The 22,716-nt window shown below is 40.6% G+C and overlaps 1 protein-coding gene across 1 annotated transcript in view; it reads left to right on the plus strand.

The window, feature by feature from the left end:
• The window catches only part of LOC124775287 (juvenile hormone acid O-methyltransferase-like), a 118,043-nt gene that overhangs the window by 75,300 nt on the left and 20,027 nt on the right, over positions 1-22,716 (plus strand). Inside the window, exon 5 of the mRNA XM_047250125.1 lies at positions 10,962-11,109. Coding sequence (XP_047106081.1) covers positions 10,962-11,109 — 148 coding nt within the window. The remainder of the gene's footprint in view (positions 1-10,961; positions 11,110-22,716) is intronic.

Genomic DNA, 22,716 nt, shown 5'->3' on the forward strand with positions numbered 1-22,716 from the left:
TTCTTGAGAGTTTAGATTACGTTCTCGTGAACAACGAAAAGTCTGTCTTCGAAACAAAGTACGTATGCAAAGTTGTATATCACGCGCAGTGCTACTAGTCCACGGCGCGGAACACAGAGTCTCGGAGTGCAGGTCGCGGGCGACGTCCCATCTGAGGCTGTATCCAAGCAGTGGTGGTACTTCAGTCGCTGGCTGGCGCAGACGGAATTGTCTCTAGTCGGATCCGTGCCGGGAGAAAACTCGCGCGGCGGAAGGTTATAATTTTTCTACTGGCTAGCGAAGCTGCAGCGGATGCAACAAGGGGTGCATGTCTGGAGTGACTCCTGTTCTGCGCCCTCTAGCTGCTTACCGGGAGACCCTCTGTTGGTTGAGTAAGATACCGCGGGAACCAGCATGACCGCAGGTGTTGGACTGACGATAACCCGCTGAACAGAGGTACGTTGCGGGTTGGCGGCGTCGCAGGGGAAGCCGAGATAGACACCAGTTTACAAGAAAGTTCACCCATAAATGATAACAAATATAACTAGAGTGACTGCACAGTATCACTAAATTATTAAAACTGCCTAAAATTACTACTAGGAAACAAAGAGTCGTATCATTCCAATGGCAAATTACGTCCTTTTCTGCTAGCACAGACTTCTTGTACTTAATGCATCTGATTCCTTGAGTGTTTCGTTAAAAAGTTTTCCAAGATTTGTGCGTTACCATTTTCTTCGCCTCAACGAACCTCTGTTAATTTTATTTGCTACTGATACAATTATAACGAAATATTCAGCGTTTCGAGCACTTTAAGAGGATATATTATGCTTCTCTGACCTTTTATGGTGCAGCAACACAAACACAAAAGTAAATCGTTTCGAATACAAGCAACGCACGTAATCAGATGACCAGTACATGGACGCACCAGCCACGCGAAGTCTGACATTTCCGCGTCTTTACTTATACCTGTCCTTCGCGAGGTGAGTCTTCTCTGCAGTGACAGCTTTAAGCGATTGTGCCACGCCCCCTCTACTACCAAGGGCGCCATGTTCGTTTCAGTCAGACGTTGCCGACTCATCGCTACTCGGGACAGCTTTTCGTGTGGCAGAGAAACCCTAATGTGTGCTACAACATTAGCTATCCTTTGCCATGCTTTGTGCAGTTTCTTGCAAAGTATGTGTGTATATGTCATGTAATCTGACAATTTCGCTTATTGTCGAAAGTACTATCACTTAGGATATAATGTGATATTTGACATGACATCAGAATTCAAATGGCGATCCAAGATAGTGGGCCTGGGAATGCGAACACATTTCCTAGGTCACTTTTTTAACTTGAAAGTGGCGGGAAATGAAAAAACTCTTTCCTTGCAAATGAGAAAAGTAAAAATAATTTAAATGTACGCAACGAGGGTACAGAGATTGAAATAAATATTGTCCGCAGCTCGTGGTTGTGCGGTAGCCTTCTCGCTTCCCGCGCCCCGGTTCCCGGGTTCGATTCCCAGCGGGGTCAGGGATTTTCTAGGCCTCGTGATCTCTGGGTGTTGGGTGATGTCCTTACGTTAGTTAGGTTTAAGTAGATCTAAGTTCTAGGGGACAGATGACCATAAATGTTAAGTCCCATAGTGCTCAGAGCCATTTGAACCATTTTGAAATAAATATTGATGACTTCATCCAAACTACACACAATTTTTGGTGAACTTAAGAACTGTTATAGCTAATCGAAATGAATCAGAATCGTATTATCCAACGTATGATTGAAAATCCAATAATAATGTGACAAAACTGTTTCATTTTGTGACTGTAAAGGAAAGAAATAACATTTTATGTAGAATCGCACATTCTTTGATATTTACTATTAAAAACAGTCTTGATCACTATTTATTTATCAAGGTGACCGATTTCGACCACTACTGTGGTCATCTTGAGACCTACAGGTTGTATACAAAGCTTTAATTAGAGGGCTACATACATTAAAGCTATAAAAAGATGAATTACCATTGAGTAGGAACCTCTTTCTGTTGCAGAATCAATACCGGAGAAACCAGTGCACGTCTTACTATACATAATGGAGGCTCCACCTACTTCAGACTGCATGATTTCATTACTAACCAATGAGTTATAAGTCGAATTACAATTTAAAATTTCTTAGTTAAAAGAACATTGTCAAGAATTAAAAATAAATGCACAGTAAACTTAGCTTATTAAACAGCTATTGTCAATTAAGAGGCGTTAAAAATTTTGAGCTATGTAGGAAAAATGAACTTCGGTTTGGCTGTACATGGGTTGCCCTCTCAAGGCCTGTTTGTGAACCATTTGGAACCACTGGTTGCCATAGTGAAGTCGATTGTTGAACTTTTGTGAAGTTGGAGAGAAGCCTGCTGCCACATCTTTGCACTGGCGTTTGTCCTCACCATGGCAAACACTAGTTCGACAATCGACTTTACAACAACTATCAGTGGAAAGAAGCCTGCTGCCTCGTCTTTGCAACGGCGTCCAACTTCACCATGGCAACCACTGGTACCAAATGGTTCACTAACAGGCCTTGAGAGGGCATCCCATGTACTGCCAAACCGAAGTTCGTTTTTCCTACATAGTTAAATATTTTTAACGCTTCTTAATTGACAATAGCTGTTTAATAAGCTAAGTTTAGTGTGTATTTATTTTTAATTCTTGAAAATGTTCTTTTAACTAAGAAATTTTTATTTGTAATTCGACTTATAACTCATATGTTAGTAATGACATCATGCAGTCTGAAGTGGGTGGAGCCTCCATTATATACAGTGAGATGTGCACTGGTTTCTCTGGATACGGATCCTGCACACCTCCCAAAAACACGATCCTCCTCACCCGTTTGTCTCCCTCATCCTCTCCCACCCCCGCCTGCTGCTGCGCCTGTATTCCCATGTCCCACCCGGTCTCCATCTCTCCACCCTCCTTACCCTCTCCCAAGGTGGCTTCCGCCAGATCCCCTTCCTTGATGATGTCCTCCTCCCCTCCATCTACCCCTCCTATCAACTTTGATCCTCCCCTCCCACTTCCTGTGTCTTTTCCTTTGGGCACCCACCCTCCCTTCTCTCTCCTTTCCCCCCATCCGCGCTTCCTCCACCCCTCTTCCCCTGGGCTTCCCCTCCCCCTTCGTCCCTTAGTCCCTCCCCCCTCTCTCCCCTGCCTGTGGCATCTCTGCTCTCCCTTCTCCCTCTCCCAGCCCCCATTCTCCTCTCTTGGCTGGTCCCCAGACTCTTACACGCTCAGTCGTCATTTGGGCGCTGGAGATCATCGCCATCAGTGTCTCGTGTGTGTGCCTTCGTTTGAGTTTAGTGTGCTTTCGCCGTTACGCCACCACCTGTGCCGTCGCAGTCGTCTGTGTTTTGTGCGCCGTGTCAATGGGTTTTAGTGTTTTTTCTCGTACAGCGTGAACGGCTTCGTGTTTATTGTTTTTCGTGTCTAGAGTTTTTGCCTGCCATTTTTATTGTATTATCTGTACCACCTTTTATGTCATATTTCTTGTACCACTCAAGGCTGAAGAGCAGCGTAATATGCTGCTGACAGCCCACCTTTCTATAAGGTGATTAAAATAACAATAAAGAAGAAAAACTGGTTTCTCCAGTATTGATTCGCCAACAGAAGGAGGTTCCTACTCAATGGTAATTCACCTTTTTATAGTTTTATAACTTTATGTATCTTCTTTAATGTATGTAGACCTCTAATTAAAGCTTTGTATACAACCTGTAGGTTTGAAGACGACCACAGTCACCTTGATAAATAAATCGTGACCAAGACTGTTTTTACTAGTAAATATTTGTAAGACATTGATCACTGCCTTTCCCACAATGTATTCAAAAGTAGCACATTCTTTGATTTCTTCAACAGCTTTGTTGTGTTTGACTTCATCTGTTACTGATAAAATAAGCTTAGAATTACATATTCTAGATAACAGAAAAATAAACAGTAAGAAAAATAAAGTACCTTATCTATTATCAATTGTTGGTGGATTTTTTAAAGGTTATAAAGAAATTACGTGCGATAACGCAATTTTTACTAGGTCTTCTAGTTCTGGAGAGGCAATTCTTAGATGGCCTGATTATAATGTAGTTGCAATGAAATTATAGATAGACTTCCTAGGAAAAGTTGTAATAGAATTGATGGAAATTCGTGTACTAACTATGAAATATGAACCAACTTACGAGTTAGAACAACGAGAAAATATTCTGAAAAAATCGAAAGTTAAGATATCTTTTTATGAAGTACAACTGTAGAAGTAGCAGGATTGAGTAGCAAGAAAAATTCCAAACTACATGTCACATAACTCTGCAGAATTTGATATGCCATATTTCGAATTTATTACATTTCAGACAAATCGTAAAAATAATCAGTTACTTCACTCTTCGTTATTCGACCACATTAAATGGAACAAATGAAATTTTCCCACAGTAAATCTGGAATATTAACCCACCAAATAATATTCTCAAAGCATACAATCCATTTCTCGATTTTAAATGAGTTACACTACTCATATCAGATGCTGACATAATTCCATGTAATTTCATAACGAACTATCCTATCCATGTGATTAACGTGACGTGTAGAAATAATATTGTAAGTTCACAGGAAAGGACTAGGAATCTTTGTGTGGAACTTTTAATGAACAAATTCCTTCAGATACTTCAACGTATGTAGGAATGTATAGTAAGAAAAATGTAACTTACAATGCTTGGCACAGAATATTTACTGAACGTTTTTAACTATATAAATGAATAAAAAATTAGAAATAGTTAAAGAAGTTTTAACATCATGTTTTCATTTCATTTTAAAATATTTTCAGGAAGATAAAGAAAACAAAACTGAAAATTTAGATGTTAATTAGAAAATGATTACTCATTGTATTTCTTGTGTATAGCTCTTTTTATGTAGATTATATTAGCATTTTGAATTTTCAAAATCAATTAAGATTTGCGTGAGATCGATGGAAAGCGCTGGCTGCAGGACAAGGACAAGTCTGATTCAGCTGAACTAGGAGTTTGCAACTCGTATTTTATCCGGTGGCAGGTGGCCTCTAGATAAAGATAATACTGACCTAGAGCAACAATTTCCATCAGTGAAAGAAAGGTTGCGCACTCAGTGAACTTACGTAAACATTCTTTTGCTCTATTTGTAGTATGACTTACGTGAAACATTCTCTCGCGCCAATCTAAAGCAGTTCAAAACTTCTTTCAGAGATGGCGCTGATGGACGATCCATTGAAAATAATAGCGGTAAATGTTTTACTTTAAACATAAATTAATTGTTTTTAAAGTTGTCTTCAGTATTCATACTATCATTTACATGTTATTCACATTTCTTCACTTCAAATAAAACATGAAAATGTGAAGAAAATAACTTATTTACATCCAAAATGAACTGATGGAGTAGTGCTTGTAGAATGTACTTTGTCACTCGAATACCTAATATATATACCATTTTAGAGGATATTTACTGTGTCAAAGCTCCAAACCAGTATGAAGACTGAAGGATTTTGACCATTATCTCATGAAATAATCAAAGCGTCAGTGGTTAGAGAAGAACTAGCTATTTGACAAAACTTTTTCTATTCTCGCTTCTGTACGATCTATCACCATGTAAAGGGCAAGTTTAAGACCCATCCTAAAGGGCGGGTGGTGTGTTTCATCCCGAAATAATGGAGCCCTCTGTTATCTCAGAAGCAAGATGCACTGACGTACGGGAGGTCAGAGCCCGGAAGCTCTGTTTATAGGACTAACACAGTGGAAGGTGTTCGCTAGCGAACGTTTTGCACTTTTTAGGAATGAAGTTAATTTTGTCCTATTAAATTTCATAATCTTTAAACGGGCAATATCAAACAGCTAAAGCAGTGTGGTGACTGTCTAGAAAAAAGAATATTAATGAATTTCATAAAGATAAGTAACGAAAAGATGGATTTGTAAAGAAAGTGTATCGAGACATCAGAAAATTAAGGTTACATGTGGATGTGGTAGAACTGTTGGTAAAAGAAGAACACTCAAAAATCAAGTACAATCGACAGTTCATAAAAACCGTATGGCTGCTCAAGAAGAAATAATTAGGAAAATTTTGAGCAAAGAATAGATTTCTTATATTCACCATAATTCATTACGTTTTATTTTCTTACGTTTCCTTTTTATAAAGAAATATTAAATTTTATTTTCTTACATTTACATTTTATATGAAATATTAAATTTTATTTCCTTGCATTCACCTTTTGTATAAAAAAAATAATAATTTGGAAATTGGTGAACGTGATACGAAAAAATGTTCAGATTTATTAACTTTTCTAAGTAATTTAAAACAAATTAAGCGATTTAGACCTGAAAGGTAGTTGTTTTGTTATGTTCTGTGTAAGTTCTAGTGAGCTAGCTCACGAGGAACGAATCAGCTAGTGAGCTAGAAGTGAGATATAATCTACCAAAACGTCCTACTCTCATTGCCTATAGAAAATCTGACACCCATGCAGATTGAACCACATGTGGAATAATTTTAAGCTACACTGAAGCGCCAAAGAAACTGGGAGAGGCATGAGTATTCAAATTCAGAGAGATGTAAACAGGCAAAATACGGCGCAGCGGCCGGGAACGCCTACATAAGACAAAGAGTGTCTGGTGCAGTTGTTAGATCGGTTACTGCTACTACAATGGCAGGTTACAAAGATTTAAGTGAGTTTGAATGTGGTGTTATAGTCAGCCCAGGAGCGATGGGACGCAGCATTTTCGCGGTAGCGATAAAGTGGGGATTTTCTCCTATGGCCATTTCACGTGTGTACCGCGAACATCAGGAATCCAGTAAAACATTAAATCTCCGACATCGCCGCGGCCAGAAAAAGATCCTGCAAGAATGGGATCAATGACGAGTGAAGATAATCGTTCAGCATGACAGCCTTCCAGAAATTACTGCAGATTTCAATGCTGGGCCATCAGCAAGTGTCAGTATACGAACCATTTAACGAAACTTCATCGATATGTGCTTTCAGAGCAGAAGGCTTTCTCGTGTACCGTTGATGACTGCACAACACAAAGAATTACGCCTTGCCTTGGCCCGACAACACCGAAATTGCACTCTTGATTATTGGTAACATATTGCCTTGTCGGACGAGTCTCGTTTCAAATTGTGTCAAGCGGATAGACGTGTCCGGCTGTGGAGACAACCTCATGAATCCATGGACCCTGTACGTTAGCTGGGCACTGTTCAAACCGGTGGAGGCTCTGTAATGGTGTGGGGCGTCTGCAGTTGGAATGATACGGGACCCCTGATACGTCTAGATACGACCCTGACAGGTGACACGTACGTAAGCATCCTGTCTGATAACTTGCATTCATTCATGTCCATTGTGCATTCCGACGGACTTCGGCAACTCCAGCAGGGTAGTTCCACACCCCACAGGTCCAGAATTGCTACAGAGTGGCTCCAGGAACACTCTTCTGAATTTAAACACTGACGCTGGCCACCAAACTCCCCAGACATGAACGTTTTGATCATAACTGAGACGCCTTGGAACGTGCTCAGAAGAGATCTCCAACCCCTCGCACTCATACGGAATTATGGACAGCCCTGCAGGAATCACGGTGTCATTTTCCCCCCATTATGGGAATCGATGATGATGCTGACTAGTTGTTCCTGTTATCGACATTGATATTGGCAAGATATCGGCCGCAGGGATTCCAAGACTTTCGATAATGTTTTACCTTCAAATTTGAAGTCGATAACATATGACAAAAGAAATATTTTTCTTCGTGTTATATATTTAAAGATTAATAATTTCTGATTTTTGCTTTACTTATACTGTGAAACCTTGATTCTTGCCAAATTTCTTGGTTCTAAGTCAATGGGAAGTACCCCATAGGGTTTGGTGAGTGAGGTTTCGAGTATCAAAATTTGTCATAATCGGCCATTTCTTTTGATAGTATTGACTTAGAAGCTTAAATTTTTACACTGCGAAGGGGCCATAGACCTTGAATATGATACGCCAACCTCTTAGAGACAAAGTTTGTCTTAAGGGACGGACAGACAAACAGACCGATGAAAAATGACCAAAAACTATTTTTCCGTGTTATAGTTTTACAAATTAAGCACTTTCGAATATTTTTTTTTTTTTTTTGCTTTAGAATGGTACTGTTACTAGCCAAATTTCATGATTGTAGGTCAACGGAAGTATCCTATAGGTCTTGATGAATGAATTTTGCGAATATGGAAATATGTGACGTACATAGCTGTATCTTTTGACTGCATCGACTTAGAACCTTACAATTTTTACACCGCTTAGAGACCACAGCCCTCTCTGGCTACTGAGGCAACACTGGGATCAGCTGCGCATAATGGGAGACGGAACTCTGTGGTGTGGGTAATGAGAAGCCTTGGGGCGGGGGGAGGGGGAGGGGGAGGGGTAGCAGTGTGGACTGGGGGACGCTAAAGTGCTACCTGTGGGAGCTTACACGGACCATGGAGAGCGAGTAGGGCAGGTAGGTGCAGGCAGGAGGTTAGACGGAGGGTGGGGTAGGGGGTTAACGGGAAAGGAGACTAATAAAAAGACTGTGGGTACATTGGTGAATAGAGGTCTGTGTAGTGCTGGAACAGAAACAGGCGAGGGGCTAAAGATTAGGACAAAGACTAACGACAGTTGAGGCCAGGAGGGTTACGGGAACGTAGAATATACTGCAGGGAGAGTTCCCACCTAAGCAGTTCAGAGATGCTGTTGCTGGTGGGAAGGATCGAGGTGGTGCAGGCTGTGAAGCAACCATTTACATGAAGAAAGTTGTGCTGGCAGCATGCTCAGCAATGTGCTGTCCAGCTGTTTCTTGGCCACCGTTTGTCAGTGGCCGTTCATGCAGACAGACAGCTTGTTAGCAGCCACACACACATAAATGCAGCACAGTAATTGCAGCTTAGCTTTTGGATCACTGGTTTCACAGGTAGCCCTGCCTTTGATGGACTGGAGTAGGTGATGGTGGAAGTGTGACGCTACAACGCAGTCCTTGCTATGAATTTTTTCGCTTACTTAACACATGAAACGGTTTGTATACGATGTATTGTCTAGTGTAAACATGTATTGTAAGTACTACGTTTAAATTATGTACTATTTAACACTGGCAAGTCAGAGCATATGTAGGTAACGTTGAAGTCAGAGAGATTGTTTTGCCATGCCGCTGGGTGCGGGAGCGCGCCAGCGGGCAGTAGTAGCAGTGACGCCGTGCTCGGAGTAAGATGTTCAGTCGAATGCTGCTATTCCTAGCTATGTTACATCTAACGGCTAGTGTGTGGATCTAAGTACGACGGGAAAGTTATGGTCGGCATATCTGGAAGCATGGCTCGGCAAGTTATTATGGACTAATGGGCATAGTGCTGAAGAAACGAGGGCTTAAATCTGAAGCGCACTGTGGGCCCAAGTCGCAACAGTAAAAGCCCACTGCCACATTGTGTCGCCGCCGTGGACTTCCGTCGATCCACCGACAACGAGGGAAGTAAGACCTACGTAATTTTCGTAGGATAAAATTGTAGAAGGCTTGCCAGTGACTGCTTTTCTCTGAAGTTGAACAATTAATGACAAGTATTGTATAATCGAAGTGTTGCATTCCACCCGACAATATCACCAAGTAGGTTCCTTCCGATCCTTACTTATTTTATCGAACCGAGCGTGTCACGCCATAATCAAGAGAAAATATGTTAATTATCAAATTATTAGCATAGACGGCGAAGAGTAAATTTCAGACTATTTTGAACGATTGGTTATCATAGTTAATTGTTGCACTTAATAAGCTTATGCCAACCGTAGTAACTTAATAATAGACTGAAGTAATAAAATTGATTATTAAGATTTATTTCAATGCATATTCAGCTGAAGTGGCCGGTCGGTGTGGCCGAGCGGTTCTAGGCGTTTCAGTCTGGAACCGCGCGACCGCTACGGTCACAGGTTCGAATCCTGCCTCGGGCATCAGTGTGTGTGTTGTCCTTACGTTAGTTAGGTTTAAGTAGTTCATAAGTTCTAGGGGACTGATGACCTCAGATGTTAAGTCCCATAGTGCTCAGAGCCATTTGAACCATTTTTTTCAGCTGAAGTTAGTTCAAGGATATTTCATGAAATTATAAAGCTTATTCCACATGACAATCGCCCAATTAATGAATTATTATCATTCAAAACATAGTTAATCAATTATTGACAATATATTTCATTACCAGTAGATTAAACTGTGCAAAGTACGTAATTTTAAAGACAGAATGTCAGTCCATTATTCAAAATCTAGATAGATAATTATCTTTGTTGTCAGCATTGCACTTAGCTGACAAATTATGAACAAAATAACTATCAAAATACTTATTGAAAGTTAACCACTAATGTTTAAGTGTAGTTAGATTGTTATGACATTATTTTATATGACTACTGAGCCTGACACAGCACTCATGTAAAAGTTCACATTCCACCTGCTGCTCTACAAACAGGTAAACTTTATCTTTGACACAATAATTCACGTACTTAACAGTAGTGTCGCTCATCAGTTGAGCTGGCGACCGATTTTTTAATTGCTTTTACAACTTAATCATTTCTTTTGGCAAAATTTCCACTGGCAAAATTTATTTCCAAATTATTTCCATTATTTCCATTATTTCATTTACCGATCGTTATGGAATGTAATTACTCATTCAATAACGATCAAGTTATAACGTCTCCTTTTTCCCGCGGAATATTCATTATTTACTTCGGATTCGGATGCCTTATCCCGACACGGGTGAAAATTCATAATTCACGGTCATTGTTAACTTGTAATTTCGCAAATCCCGGGAAGTTGGGGGGTGTTATAGAGGGACGTATGGGACAGTTGTTGCATCTAGGTCTGTTACGGGGATATGTGCCATGAGGCATGGGGTTGGGAGCAGAATGTGATGTATTCTTTTCTGAAGACAAATCGTTTGCAAGCGTTGTAGTGGAGTGTCGATGTTCACGGATTTTGCCGTTCCTCTCAGGACGTGGAGGAGTTCGTTTCTCCGTACCAGCACAGTGAGGACCCAGTGAGCGACTTCCGCCAGCTGCTGCAGAGCGAGGGCTACCAGGTGCTGCACTGCGACGTGGCGCCACAGGTGGTCTTCTTCCCGAGTGAGATGCAGCGTAGAGGTGAGCAGCTCCTTTACCTTTAGTGTCAGCCAGTGTCTCAGAAACAACGCTTTACATGTGCCTGGGTGCAGCTAACGCCAAAACCCCCAGCTGTCCGACACCTGTACCAATCGTTGTATGTCGATAGTGTGTCAACCAAAGCTCCGATTTAGTTTGTGCTATGTGCTGTCGTCCAGTAGAACGACGTAAACGTTAATTAAAAGCAACATGAGAACTATGGAGCACACAAAAAGCACTACGATCAGTAACTGTCATGTATAGTTTCCGTGGGGAAGTTGGTAGAACGTTTGATTGTTGTACTAAGCATACTGGGTTTAAAACCCAATGACTGCAATTTTTCTTTACTATATTACGAATGAAAGTGTTATATGGAACTACGTCATGTTTATAGAACTGTGCACTTGGCAGTCTGTTTTCGCTTCTTTTCATTGAAAGCACGTGGTAAACCTACAGAGTACATTTGCAATTTCACATAATATACAACCAGAACAGAAAGGAAGAAACAGTTGCATCACATGTGCAGAAGTAATAATAATAATAATAATGGACACAATAATAAAAGTAATAGCCGTAATAATAAAGAGCGTGATCCATTCAGGAATTAAGGCTTCACAATACTGGCTGCTTAAGAAGAAGCGTATGAAGAAAATTACTTTTGTTCACCAAGCACATTTGATACAGCTTGCCGGCCAGTGTGGCCACGCGGATCTAGGCGCTTCAGTCTGGAACCGCGCGACCGCTACGGTCGCAGGTTCGAATCCTGCCTCGGGCATGGATGTGTGTGATGTCCTTAGGTTAGTTAGGTTTAAGTAGTTCTAAGTTCTAGGTGACTGATGACCTCAGATGTTAAGTCCCATAGTGCTCAGAGCCATTTGAACCATTTGATAAAGTTTACATTTGTGCATCCACCCTGAAGATTGCCGAATGAAAGATTGTGCCTGAAACAGAACTTTGTCGAAGTTTTAAAGGCATTATCCACCGATGACGGTGAGAATTATGCAAATGTGGAGAACCAAACTGACTGTATGTGACGGGCTGCAGCTTAAGAAGATTTTTCCGTTTTTGCTGACAATCTTTTCCGAAGAATCTAGAGCACCATCAGACATTTTACGCGTCATATGCTTGTACACTCTGAAGAAATGAAGATCGGACGGTTGATAAATGAAGGTTGTGTTTGCTGGAATTACGTGAATTGCGATTTTGTTTCCTGGTAGGTTATTTTGTGTGTGCTTGTCACAAAGAACACTAATGTCTTCGTGGGGTCCATACGAATCCACTATTAGCAGAAGTTTCTCTCATATAAATTTCACGCCTAAACACTTAAAAGGATTTTTAATCAGAGGGGTGCGAACCCGGGACCTATGGTACGACGACCTCACACTCTACCAACTAACACACCCCGAGATCTACAAAACAATCGGTCACAGATACGCTTTTCCAATGCTCCGTAGTGTTACTTTTAATTACCGTTTACGCATCTTCTACCAGATGACAGCACGTAGCTCGAACTAAATCGGTGTTTTGGTTGATGCTCTATCGACGTACAATACGTGGTACCGATCTGAGTGTGTGACATCTTGGAGGTTTGGGTGAAAGCAGCAAAAGTGGGCCCAAACTGTAAATCAAATGCTTTTACAGACCCCCTGTCTCTCTAGTCGCTAATCGCTTATCTAGTGTGCATTCCTTGCTCAGTATGTGTGCAGGTTAAACATTAGAATGTTACTCCTGATGAACCCCTCGATGTGATGTTATAACTACCCGGACTCTGGTAGACTGGCCTCAGGGAATATGAAGATACTTTCCCTCCAGCTGCTGTGGAGAAATTTTCTCTCGCAGCAAGATTGTCCTCATCTGAGGTGGAGATGAGGTGTCCTCAGGCTTCTGTGGAGAAAATTATTCTCGCATCAGTTCCGGACAATGTCTCGTCAGCCCGGCAGTGTTGTTGGTGGCCCAGTTCCGGGACGAGCTGGTTGCAGGTTTGACCCAACTTCTCGTAGAACGAGCCATAGGAGCAGATGTGCAGAGTGTTTCATAGTGTCGTTGTTGGTTGGTTTTCTTGTCATAGGGAGAGACTTCAATTTAAATTAGATATTGAGTGCCAATTATTCTCCCTCCATTAGGGGTGAACAACACAACTAACAGAGAGGAAGTGTGTGTGTGTGTGTGTGTGTGTGTGTGTGTGTGTGTGTGGGAGGGGGGAGAGGTAGGGGGGAGGGCTGTACTACTTTACACTCAAGTTGAACATTTCATTACATATTTTTTTGAGAATACAAAAACATTAACCCGAAGACAATCTTCATTAGTAAATGTTTGCTCTGTTTAAATAACACAATGCAATCATTCAACTGGTAAACAACACTCATGGGATTTAATGTCTGCAGAATTAAAGTCTGCTGCAAGTTATCAAAACACAAGCTCATTTAAACATTGTTGTCGTCATCGTGTTGTCGTTGTGCCTTCTCGGGGATTCTGACCTACGCGTACTGTAGCTTATAGCAGACTGACTGCCTTACCTATTTCATTTTTGGATATGCTGGTTCTTGTACTTCTCTTCGCGTAGGTCATCTTGTTGCATCTCTTGCTTGTTTTTCTTGCTGTTGTTGCGTGTGGTGCTCGTAACTAATGAAGCAGAAGGTCCGACCACCTCGTAGTCGTTCGCCGGTGCACCTTGTTGCTCAGGCTACTGACGAGACAGTTTTCCGAGTTACGCGCTGACGCGCAAAATTTCCTCGCAAATTGCCCGAACCGATCTCTTAGCATCGGAATTCAGGCAATCCTGTGAAGCTGTCCGTCAATATTTATTAGTTCAAACATTTAGGACAATATTCAACAATTCTGTGAAACATCTTGTTCAGTACAATTACTAAAATCTTTAAATAAATTCTTGTAGCACATCGAGTCACTCCAAAATTGTGAGACATGCTCCCACATCTCCACTATGGCCTCCAATTAAACAAATGTGAGCAAATTCTGACCGCCGTTATATATGGTGTACTGCAAAGACGCAGATTGAACCTTCAATAGCATTCAGTTCCCTTGCTCTAATGCGGTAAGTAATCCATCAGCAACAAAAGGAAGGCAGGTTAACATTTAGATGGGCACTCTGAAAACGAACATGTATTAATTCCACGGAAAGTAGGGAACTACTGCAACCTACATACTTCTGAATCTGCTTGGGGTATTCATCTCTTGGTCTCCCTGTGATTTTTATCCTCCTAGGACTAGTGGATGGAGGAGGTGGACAGAGAGAGGTGGAGAAAAGACAGACAGAGAATAAGGAAGATGAAAAGGACAGAGAGATGAGGAAGGCAGAGATGAATCAGTAGAGGAATGGAACAAATACATACCAGGGGAATGCTGGGTACTCATCATTTAAACATAAGTACAGTTGCTGTTATTAGTCAATTAATCGTTTGCTGACACACAAGACAACAACACTTCGTCATGCAATTACAGTGTCACAACTCTGGGGTCTGTGAGGGTGGCAGTAGTCTCGAAAATAGAACAGTCGACACGAAGTGTTCGAATGGTGACAACTTCTAACGATCAGAATGTTTTTCTTTTTTTGTGGGGGGGAGGGGTGGGGGTAGGGCGGCATCCAACTCATCATGCCCTTTCTACAGCTAGTCTATTGTAGGTGTGTAACGTGTAGGTTACTGATTAATAATAATATCAGTACATAGGAGGCCCCAGGTGCCACCTGTGAAGGAAACGATTCCTGGAGATTGACTATGACCGTGAATCTGTATTCAGAAAAGGTTTAAAGAAAAACTACATGAAGCAAATTAATATTGTGTAAACCCCACGAACCCGTTTTACTTCCGGAAACTTCAAAAGCATACCTCTATATGCGAAGTTTCCCAACCCTGTTAAAATTCTGATAATAAAATCCTTTGATATTGGAAAACAGTAAAACAACCTGAAGTTAATTTGATAAATAATGACACAATGTACTGTAGCTTTCCTTACCAGTAATAGTTAAATCCAGACAAATATGCATCTAAACATGAATGAATGGAAATATTACAGTAAGATCACATACAATAACAGTTGTCAGATTCAAAGTTTCCTCTGTAACAGTTAAACCCAGATCAATATGCATCTAAACATGAATGAATGGAAATATTACATTAAGATCGCGTACTATGACAGTTGTCAGATTCAAAGTTTCTTCTAATACGCTAACTTGAACCAATGGCGAATAAGCTACATCTTTGTAATTGGTCGGTGTAAATAACTTCAATGGCAGATGCCTCAACTTACACGTCTGGCCACATTTCGCCAGTCCAACACATCAATTCTCCTGTCTAAATTACTGTATATACACATCGAAGCACTCCCTTCCAAAAGACACATACAACGCATGCAACGACTAGTACGAATACACTGAAAAGCAAAACCAAATAGATGATGGGAGTAACTGCTGTTAGTGATCGGGTCAACAATCACTGAAGGTGAACAATCTTTACAATACACTACTTTTATTTACAGACATTAGTCTGTTACAGAGCATAAAGCAATTAAATTGCTTACAATTGTGTTTCTCGAAGAGGGGAATGTTTTTTGAGTCTTATCTGTTCTGGGTCGGCGTGCTGTGGCGACGGCGGTGTAAGCAGTGTGAAGTTGCTGATATGACTATTGTAAGTTCATCCAGTCATGTCCCTGGCATTAAAATATCCTCGTTCTTTTCATGCTGTTTTGGCTGGCAGTGGTAATAAGTGACGTAGCATCCATTTGTCGTAGGCCGGAACAAAGTAACTGCTGATGTAGCACCTGAAGGTCGTATTAGTTCACCTGCAACTTTCACAGGGGATAGTTTGGCACACTCCACATCGTGTTTAAATTAACCTTCCACTTGCTATACTTTGCCAATTGCGAAACTAGACAGTCCATCTACCGTTAATATTCATGGTTAATAATAACACTTTTCTCACGAAAACAGTCACTAATATAGCAAAACAGTTCACAGTTTCCACATTGGCAGTTAGTATTTTAGCACATGTCATATATCGTAGTCAAGAAAATGCGCAATATTAAATTCACAATTTATGTAATGCTGCTCAATTCTAAACCGACAACTATACTGTCTGTTCACGAGTGCATTGTCACTGCCACAGGCATCGTTTTGGAAAACCAACAGCGTTTGCATAATACAACGTCCGTTGAGAACATCCACCATAAAGTCAGATTTCAAACCGGTCTAACAAAAGAATGTCCGGTATAGGCACACACACTTCATGTGCTACACTATATAACCAAATGAAAAATATTCTACGTCATAAGAAACATATCTATGGAGTACAAGGTAGTAAAAGAAAAAAATTATATATCGTTATTAGTCATGGCATCACACACCCCACAATGCCAGTATTGGCTCTTCTACAGAAAAGTATGACGATCACTAAATCAGAATTAGCTACCGCCCAACAATGTAAGTATTGGCTCTTAAACAGGAATGTTTGCGACCACTCATCTAGAATTAAGTAAAGGAAAAATCTTTAGGAAATGTAATTCATTCACGAAGCGAGTACCTTACAAAACACTCTTAAGGCTTACTCGTGAGTTCTGCTCATCATTCTAAGATCCTTACCAAGTTGGGTTAACAGACGAGATAGAGCCAGTAAGGAGCAGCGCGATAAGTAGACGCGAAAGCATTGCAGAGATGCTAAACAAACGCCAGTGGCAGACAGTGGCAGACATTGCAGGAAAGCCGTTGTTTATTTATTCCATGGTGCTAACATTCCAAAATGAATCGCATCTGCCCTTTGAATATTCCGTGGAATTTGTATTTAAGACTTCATTGTTATTACTCTTTGAACATGGTGATGGTCTCGTTAAAATAAGTGTACCTTTCCAATTATATGGCCTTGTTTGGTTCAGTTGATAGCGCATACATGTAATATCAACAGGTCCGTTATGGCAAAGGCCTCGCTACTCTTGTTGTTATTGTTGTGATCTTCAATCTGATGGTAGGTTTGATGAAGTTCCCCACACTAGTCAATGTTGAGCAAGCCTTTTCATCTCTGCGTGATTACTACAATCTATGAACCTGCATTCTCCACTGAATACTTGGGCTCTGAAAATGTTACTCTCCCATAAGTAATTACCAGACTAACTATTCACTAATAGTGCAGGACGTCTCATATTAGCTGATCCGCTCTTTTGGTCGAGTTGCGCCATTAACTTTTTTTTTCCTCAGTTATATTCAATACCTCTCCTTTAGTTATACCTATCAAACCTGCAGCATTGTTCTGTAGCACCACATATCAAATGCTCTTATTCTCTTGCTGCGTCTACTCTTTATCGTCTAAGTTTCATTTCCATACGGGGCTACACTCCATAAGAAGTTCTTCAGGAGGAACTTCGTGACATATAAATTTATGGTATGTTAAAAAATTTCTCCTTCTGAAAACCGCTTATCTTGCTAATGCCATTCTGCATTTTATATTGTCTCTGCTTCGGCCACCATCAGTTATTTTGCTGCCTGAGTAACAAAACTACTGATCAGTTTCTTGAGAGTCTCATTTTATAATCTTATTCTATCAACAACTTATGTCTGGCTAGGCTTATCAAGAACAAAAGACAAAACAACTCCATTAACATCTATCTGAAGCATTGTATTCACCAAAGTATTCACATTCTCCCATTTCTCATCGAGGTAAAAGTTACTCTACATCTTCAAATTCAGCATGTCTACCTGTTCATAGCTATTCTCTGTCATTTTTCCAGCATCGAAATCGGCTACGTATGGAAGTGTCAGTCCCGTGTTGGTGGGCTCTCCACATGCACTTTATTCCGTGGATCAGCTGACTGCAGTGCTTAGACCTTAGTTCCTATCACTCCAGTGGCCATCCCTGGTATATCCCCCGCTACCTCTGTTGTTAATAAAGCGTCTACCATTCTAACCGTCTCTACCTGTCCTATCATCATGATTCTCGATGCTACCACTTCCCATTACCACATTTATTTCGTCGTCAATATACTGCTCGCGGTCGTAATTTCTAATCCCTTGTAGACTTCAATCAAGATACACAGACTGATTATTACTCCTTCCAGGAGCATTCTCATCACTATTATCATTTTCCAACATCTGTAATAAACTCTGACAACCTAAGTCACCTTTTACTCAAGCAGCTAGAATAATTTGATGTAAATATGACAAAAGTTTCATTACACAGATACGAATCGATGTTGCAAGACTATAAGGACTGTATAAGAATTGATTTTTCAATAACATATGTTCAAATAATCAAGCAGGATTGTATAAACCACAATTGCAAAAATTTTACATCATTACAAGACCGTGTTTAAGTCAGTGTTGTGCTGCCACAGACCAATAAGCAGGCAGGCACATAGGCCTAAACACCTCATAGGATTCACAATTTCTAGTCAATATATATATCTGCACAGCATATTCACTTTCCAAGTAACCGTACACAAATTCAGTCTTGCGGGCAGCAGGGAGACTAGGCAGAAGTTTAAAATCAAATTGCTCCAACAAACATGAGGGTGAATGACAATTGCTGTATTCCTGACAGGTAAGGAATTACTATAAGCAAATTCAGACACACCCTCAGAAATCTCATTCTCTTGATCAAGATCTCTATGACTACTCTGGGTTCTCCAACTCCGTAATGGCACAAAGGATCTGGTTCGTCTTCATGATCTGAATCCATATCACTGTGCAGTACGTGATCCCTACTGTAACAGTGACATGCACTAACTTCACTTAACCTTTCTTCAGTCATACACAATTTTGTCCTAATTCCCTTCTCCTCCTGATCATTTCAATCTTCGTTATCTTAAAACCCAACTTCTGTCTTATTTTTTTAACACTCTTCCCTAAAACTCTGAAAATTGTTTTGCAACTGCTTATTTGTTCATTAACATCCGCCAGAGATTAACCAATTCTGTGCAACAATGGAAAGTTTAGTCTCAACATTAGAAATTCTTACATCAAATTTTGTGTGGAAGTCCCACCTCTACTGAATGCTAAATACATTGAATTTCACGGTAACCTCTCCATTAACAGATTCATATTTCTGTAACTGTCCCTGCACGGTAGCAACACTACTTTCTGTATTCTCAGCTAAATTTCTTGCTCAGTTCTAGATTACTCGTTTTTATTTTCTTATCAAGTCCGTTGATACGATTTCCCCTCGCCCTTTCTGTTCTCTTCGTAACGTTTCATAAAATGATGATTAATTTACATGATACAAGGTTACATTGTTACCTTTACACAACTTGCCTATAAAATGTGAATTGTGTAAAGCATAAAGCTATAGTACATAAAAAGTAGAAACCATTACTGAGTCACACACTACACTAATGATGAAAGGAAATGATTATCAAAACGATTGTAACAGTAAACATCTATCTGCATCATGTAGTCTTTACTTTGTTTCAGTGATTCCAGATTACCAGTGAGTACTGTGAAGCACCCAAACTGGAAATTCTGTTTTTTTTACAACATCATCAGTATCAAAATTAATATTTTCAAACCACAGTATATAGTAATTAGTTACCCACAAAACAACACATGCGCTGGGTAACACAACAAGTCAAGCTAAAATACTGGGTCTCTTACTAATCAGTACTACAACATTCACATCTACATCTACAGGATTACTCTGCAATTCACAATTACGTGCCTGGCAGAGGATTCATCGAAACACCTTGAAGCTACTTTTCTACAGTTCCACTCAAACAGCGCGCGGGAAAAACGAACACTTAATTCATTCTGTGCGAGCTCTGATTTCTCTTATTTTATTATGGTAATCATTTCTCCCTATGTAGGTGTTCGCCAACAAAATATTTTCACACTCTGAGGAGAAATAGGAGACTGAAATTTCATGAGAAGGTCCTGCCGCAGGTAAAATTGCCTTTGTTTTAATACCTGCCAGCACAACTCGTTTATCATATCCCTGGCACTTTCCGCGTTATTTCGTGATAATACAAAACGAAATGTCCTTCTTTGAACTTTTTAGATGTCCTTCATGAATCCTGTCTCATGCGGAATAAATCGCAAGAACATTATCTGTGAACTCATTCCAATTTAAGTTATTTGTGTTGTAATCCCTAAGTATTTAGCTGGTTTACAGCCTGTTGAACTTTGTGATTTATCCTGGATCTAAAATTCAGCGGATTCTTTTTAGTGATCATATGGATGATTTAGACTCAACTGCCACTTTTTTCGCAATACAGTTAGCTTGTCTAAATCATTCTGCAATTCGATATGATCATCTGATGACTTTATGTGACTGTAAATGACAGCATTAACTGCAAAAAATCTGAGATGGCTGCTCTGATATCTCCTAAATCGTTTATGCATATTAGGAACAATAGAGAGCCTAATACATTTCCTTGGGGTACGCCGAACATTACTTCTGTTTTACTCGAAGACATTCCGTCAGTTATTACGAACAGTGACCTTTCCGACAACATATCACGAATCCAGTCACACAACTGAGACGATACTCCATGGGGATGCAATTTAATTAGAAGTCACTTGTGGGGAAACGGTGTCAAAAGCCTTTTGGATATCTAAAAATATGGAATCAATTTGACGTCTCCTGTCGATAGCAGTCATTGCTTCTTGAGAATAAAGAACTAATTGTGTTTCACAAGAATGATATTCCTTAATCATTGTTGACTGTTTGTCAATAAATCGTTGTTTTCGAGGCGATTCATAATGTTCAAGCACTGTTTATGTTCCAGAATTCTTCTGCAAGTTGCCTTAAGGATATTAGTCTGTAATTTAGCGGATTACTCCTATTTCCTTTGTTGGGTATTGGTATGACATGTGCAACTTTCCAGTCTTTGCGGACGGATCTTTCCACGAGAGTGCGACTGTATATGATTGCTAAGTACAGAGCCATTGTGTCAACGTACTCTGAATGGAATCTGATTGGTACACAATCTGGAGCGGAAGATTTGCCTTTCTTAAGTGTTTTAGGTGCTTCGCTAAACCGATGATATCCCCTTGTAAGTTACTCATGTTGGCAGTTGTTCTAGACTGCCATTTTGGAATATTTACGTTGTCTCCGTTGGTATGCTAGTTTCGGAAAACTGTGTTTAGTAACTCTACTTTAGTGGTACTGTCGTCAGTGACGTCAGCATTGTTATCGTGCAATAAATGTATGGATTGCGTGTTGCCACTGGTGTACCTCACATACGATCAGACTCTCGTTCGGGAAACTATGAAGAGATGAAAATAGGTTAAGGAAAATGCTTGTAAAATTGAAATAACTAACAACATTCTGAAAGGTGTTTATATGAAGTGCTGCCAGATTGTACACAATAACTCAAATACTCTACACGATCCATCAGTATCCTTAACATCACACGAGACCCTAAATCCTATGCAAAGCTTGTTAAGTTCTAGATGGCTCCAACCAAAAATTAAATGAGATAAATTTAATTAAATGAGATGAATTTAAAGTAACCAATGAATTTGGTATGCTTTAAATTATTTGAAATCCCTCTTCCATCAGTCTTCTACACTGAGGAGCCAATGAAACTATTACACCTGCCGAATATCGTGTAGGGACCCCGCGAGCATGCCGTAACGCGACGTGGCATGGATTAGACTAATATCGGAAGTAGTGCTGGAGGGAACGGACACCACGGAATTGCCCAAGTCCGTCGAAGTGCACAATGGACATGAATGATGCAGGTGATCAGACAGGATGCTTCTGTACGTGTCACCTGTCACAGTCGTATCTAGACGTATCAGGCGTCCCATATCACTCCAACTTCACACGACCCACACCATTACAGAGCCTCCACCAGCTTGAAGAGTCCCCTGCTGACATGCAGGGTCCATGGATTCATGAGGTTGTATCCACGCCCGTACACACACATTCGCTCGATACAATTTGAAACGAGACTCGTCTGACCAGGCAACACGTTTCCAGTCAGCAACACCACAATGTCAATGTTGATGGGACCAGGCGACGCGTAAAGCTTTGTATTGTGCAGTCATCAAGGATACAAGAATGGGCCTTCTGCTCTGAAAGCCCATATCGATGATGTTTCGTTGAATGGTTTGCACGCTGACACTTGTTGATAGCCAAGCGTTGAAATCTGCAGCAATTTGCGAAAGGGTTGCACTTCTGTCAATCTGAACGATTCTCTTCAGTCGTTGGTCCCGTTCTTGCAGGTTTTTCTTCCGGCTGCAGAGATGTTGGGGATTTGATGTTTTACCGGATTCCTGATATTCACGGTATGCTAGTCAAATGGTCGTACGCGAAAATCCCTACTTCATCGCTACCTCGGAGATGCTGTGTCCCATCGCTCGTGCGCCTACTATAACGCGACGTTCAAACTCACTTAAATCTTGATAACGTGTCACCGTAGCATCAGCAAGCGATCTAACAACTGCGCCAGATACTTGCTGTCTTACATGGCCACTGCCGACCGCAGCGCCGTATGCTGCCTGTTTACGTTTCTCTTTATTTGAATACGCATGCCTATACCAGTTTGTTTGGCACTTCCGTGCAGAACAACTGCGATAAAGGGTACCTGGGGAGGAGGATGCCCTCGAAATCGACACTAATAACTGAATCAACCATTTGTAGCACTGTCTATGCTATCATAGAATCAACT

This window comes from Schistocerca piceifrons, chromosome 2 (genome assembly GCF_021461385.2).
Source record: "Schistocerca piceifrons isolate TAMUIC-IGC-003096 chromosome 2, iqSchPice1.1, whole genome shotgun sequence".
Taxonomy (NCBI): Eukaryota; Metazoa; Arthropoda; class Insecta; order Orthoptera; family Acrididae; genus Schistocerca; species Schistocerca piceifrons.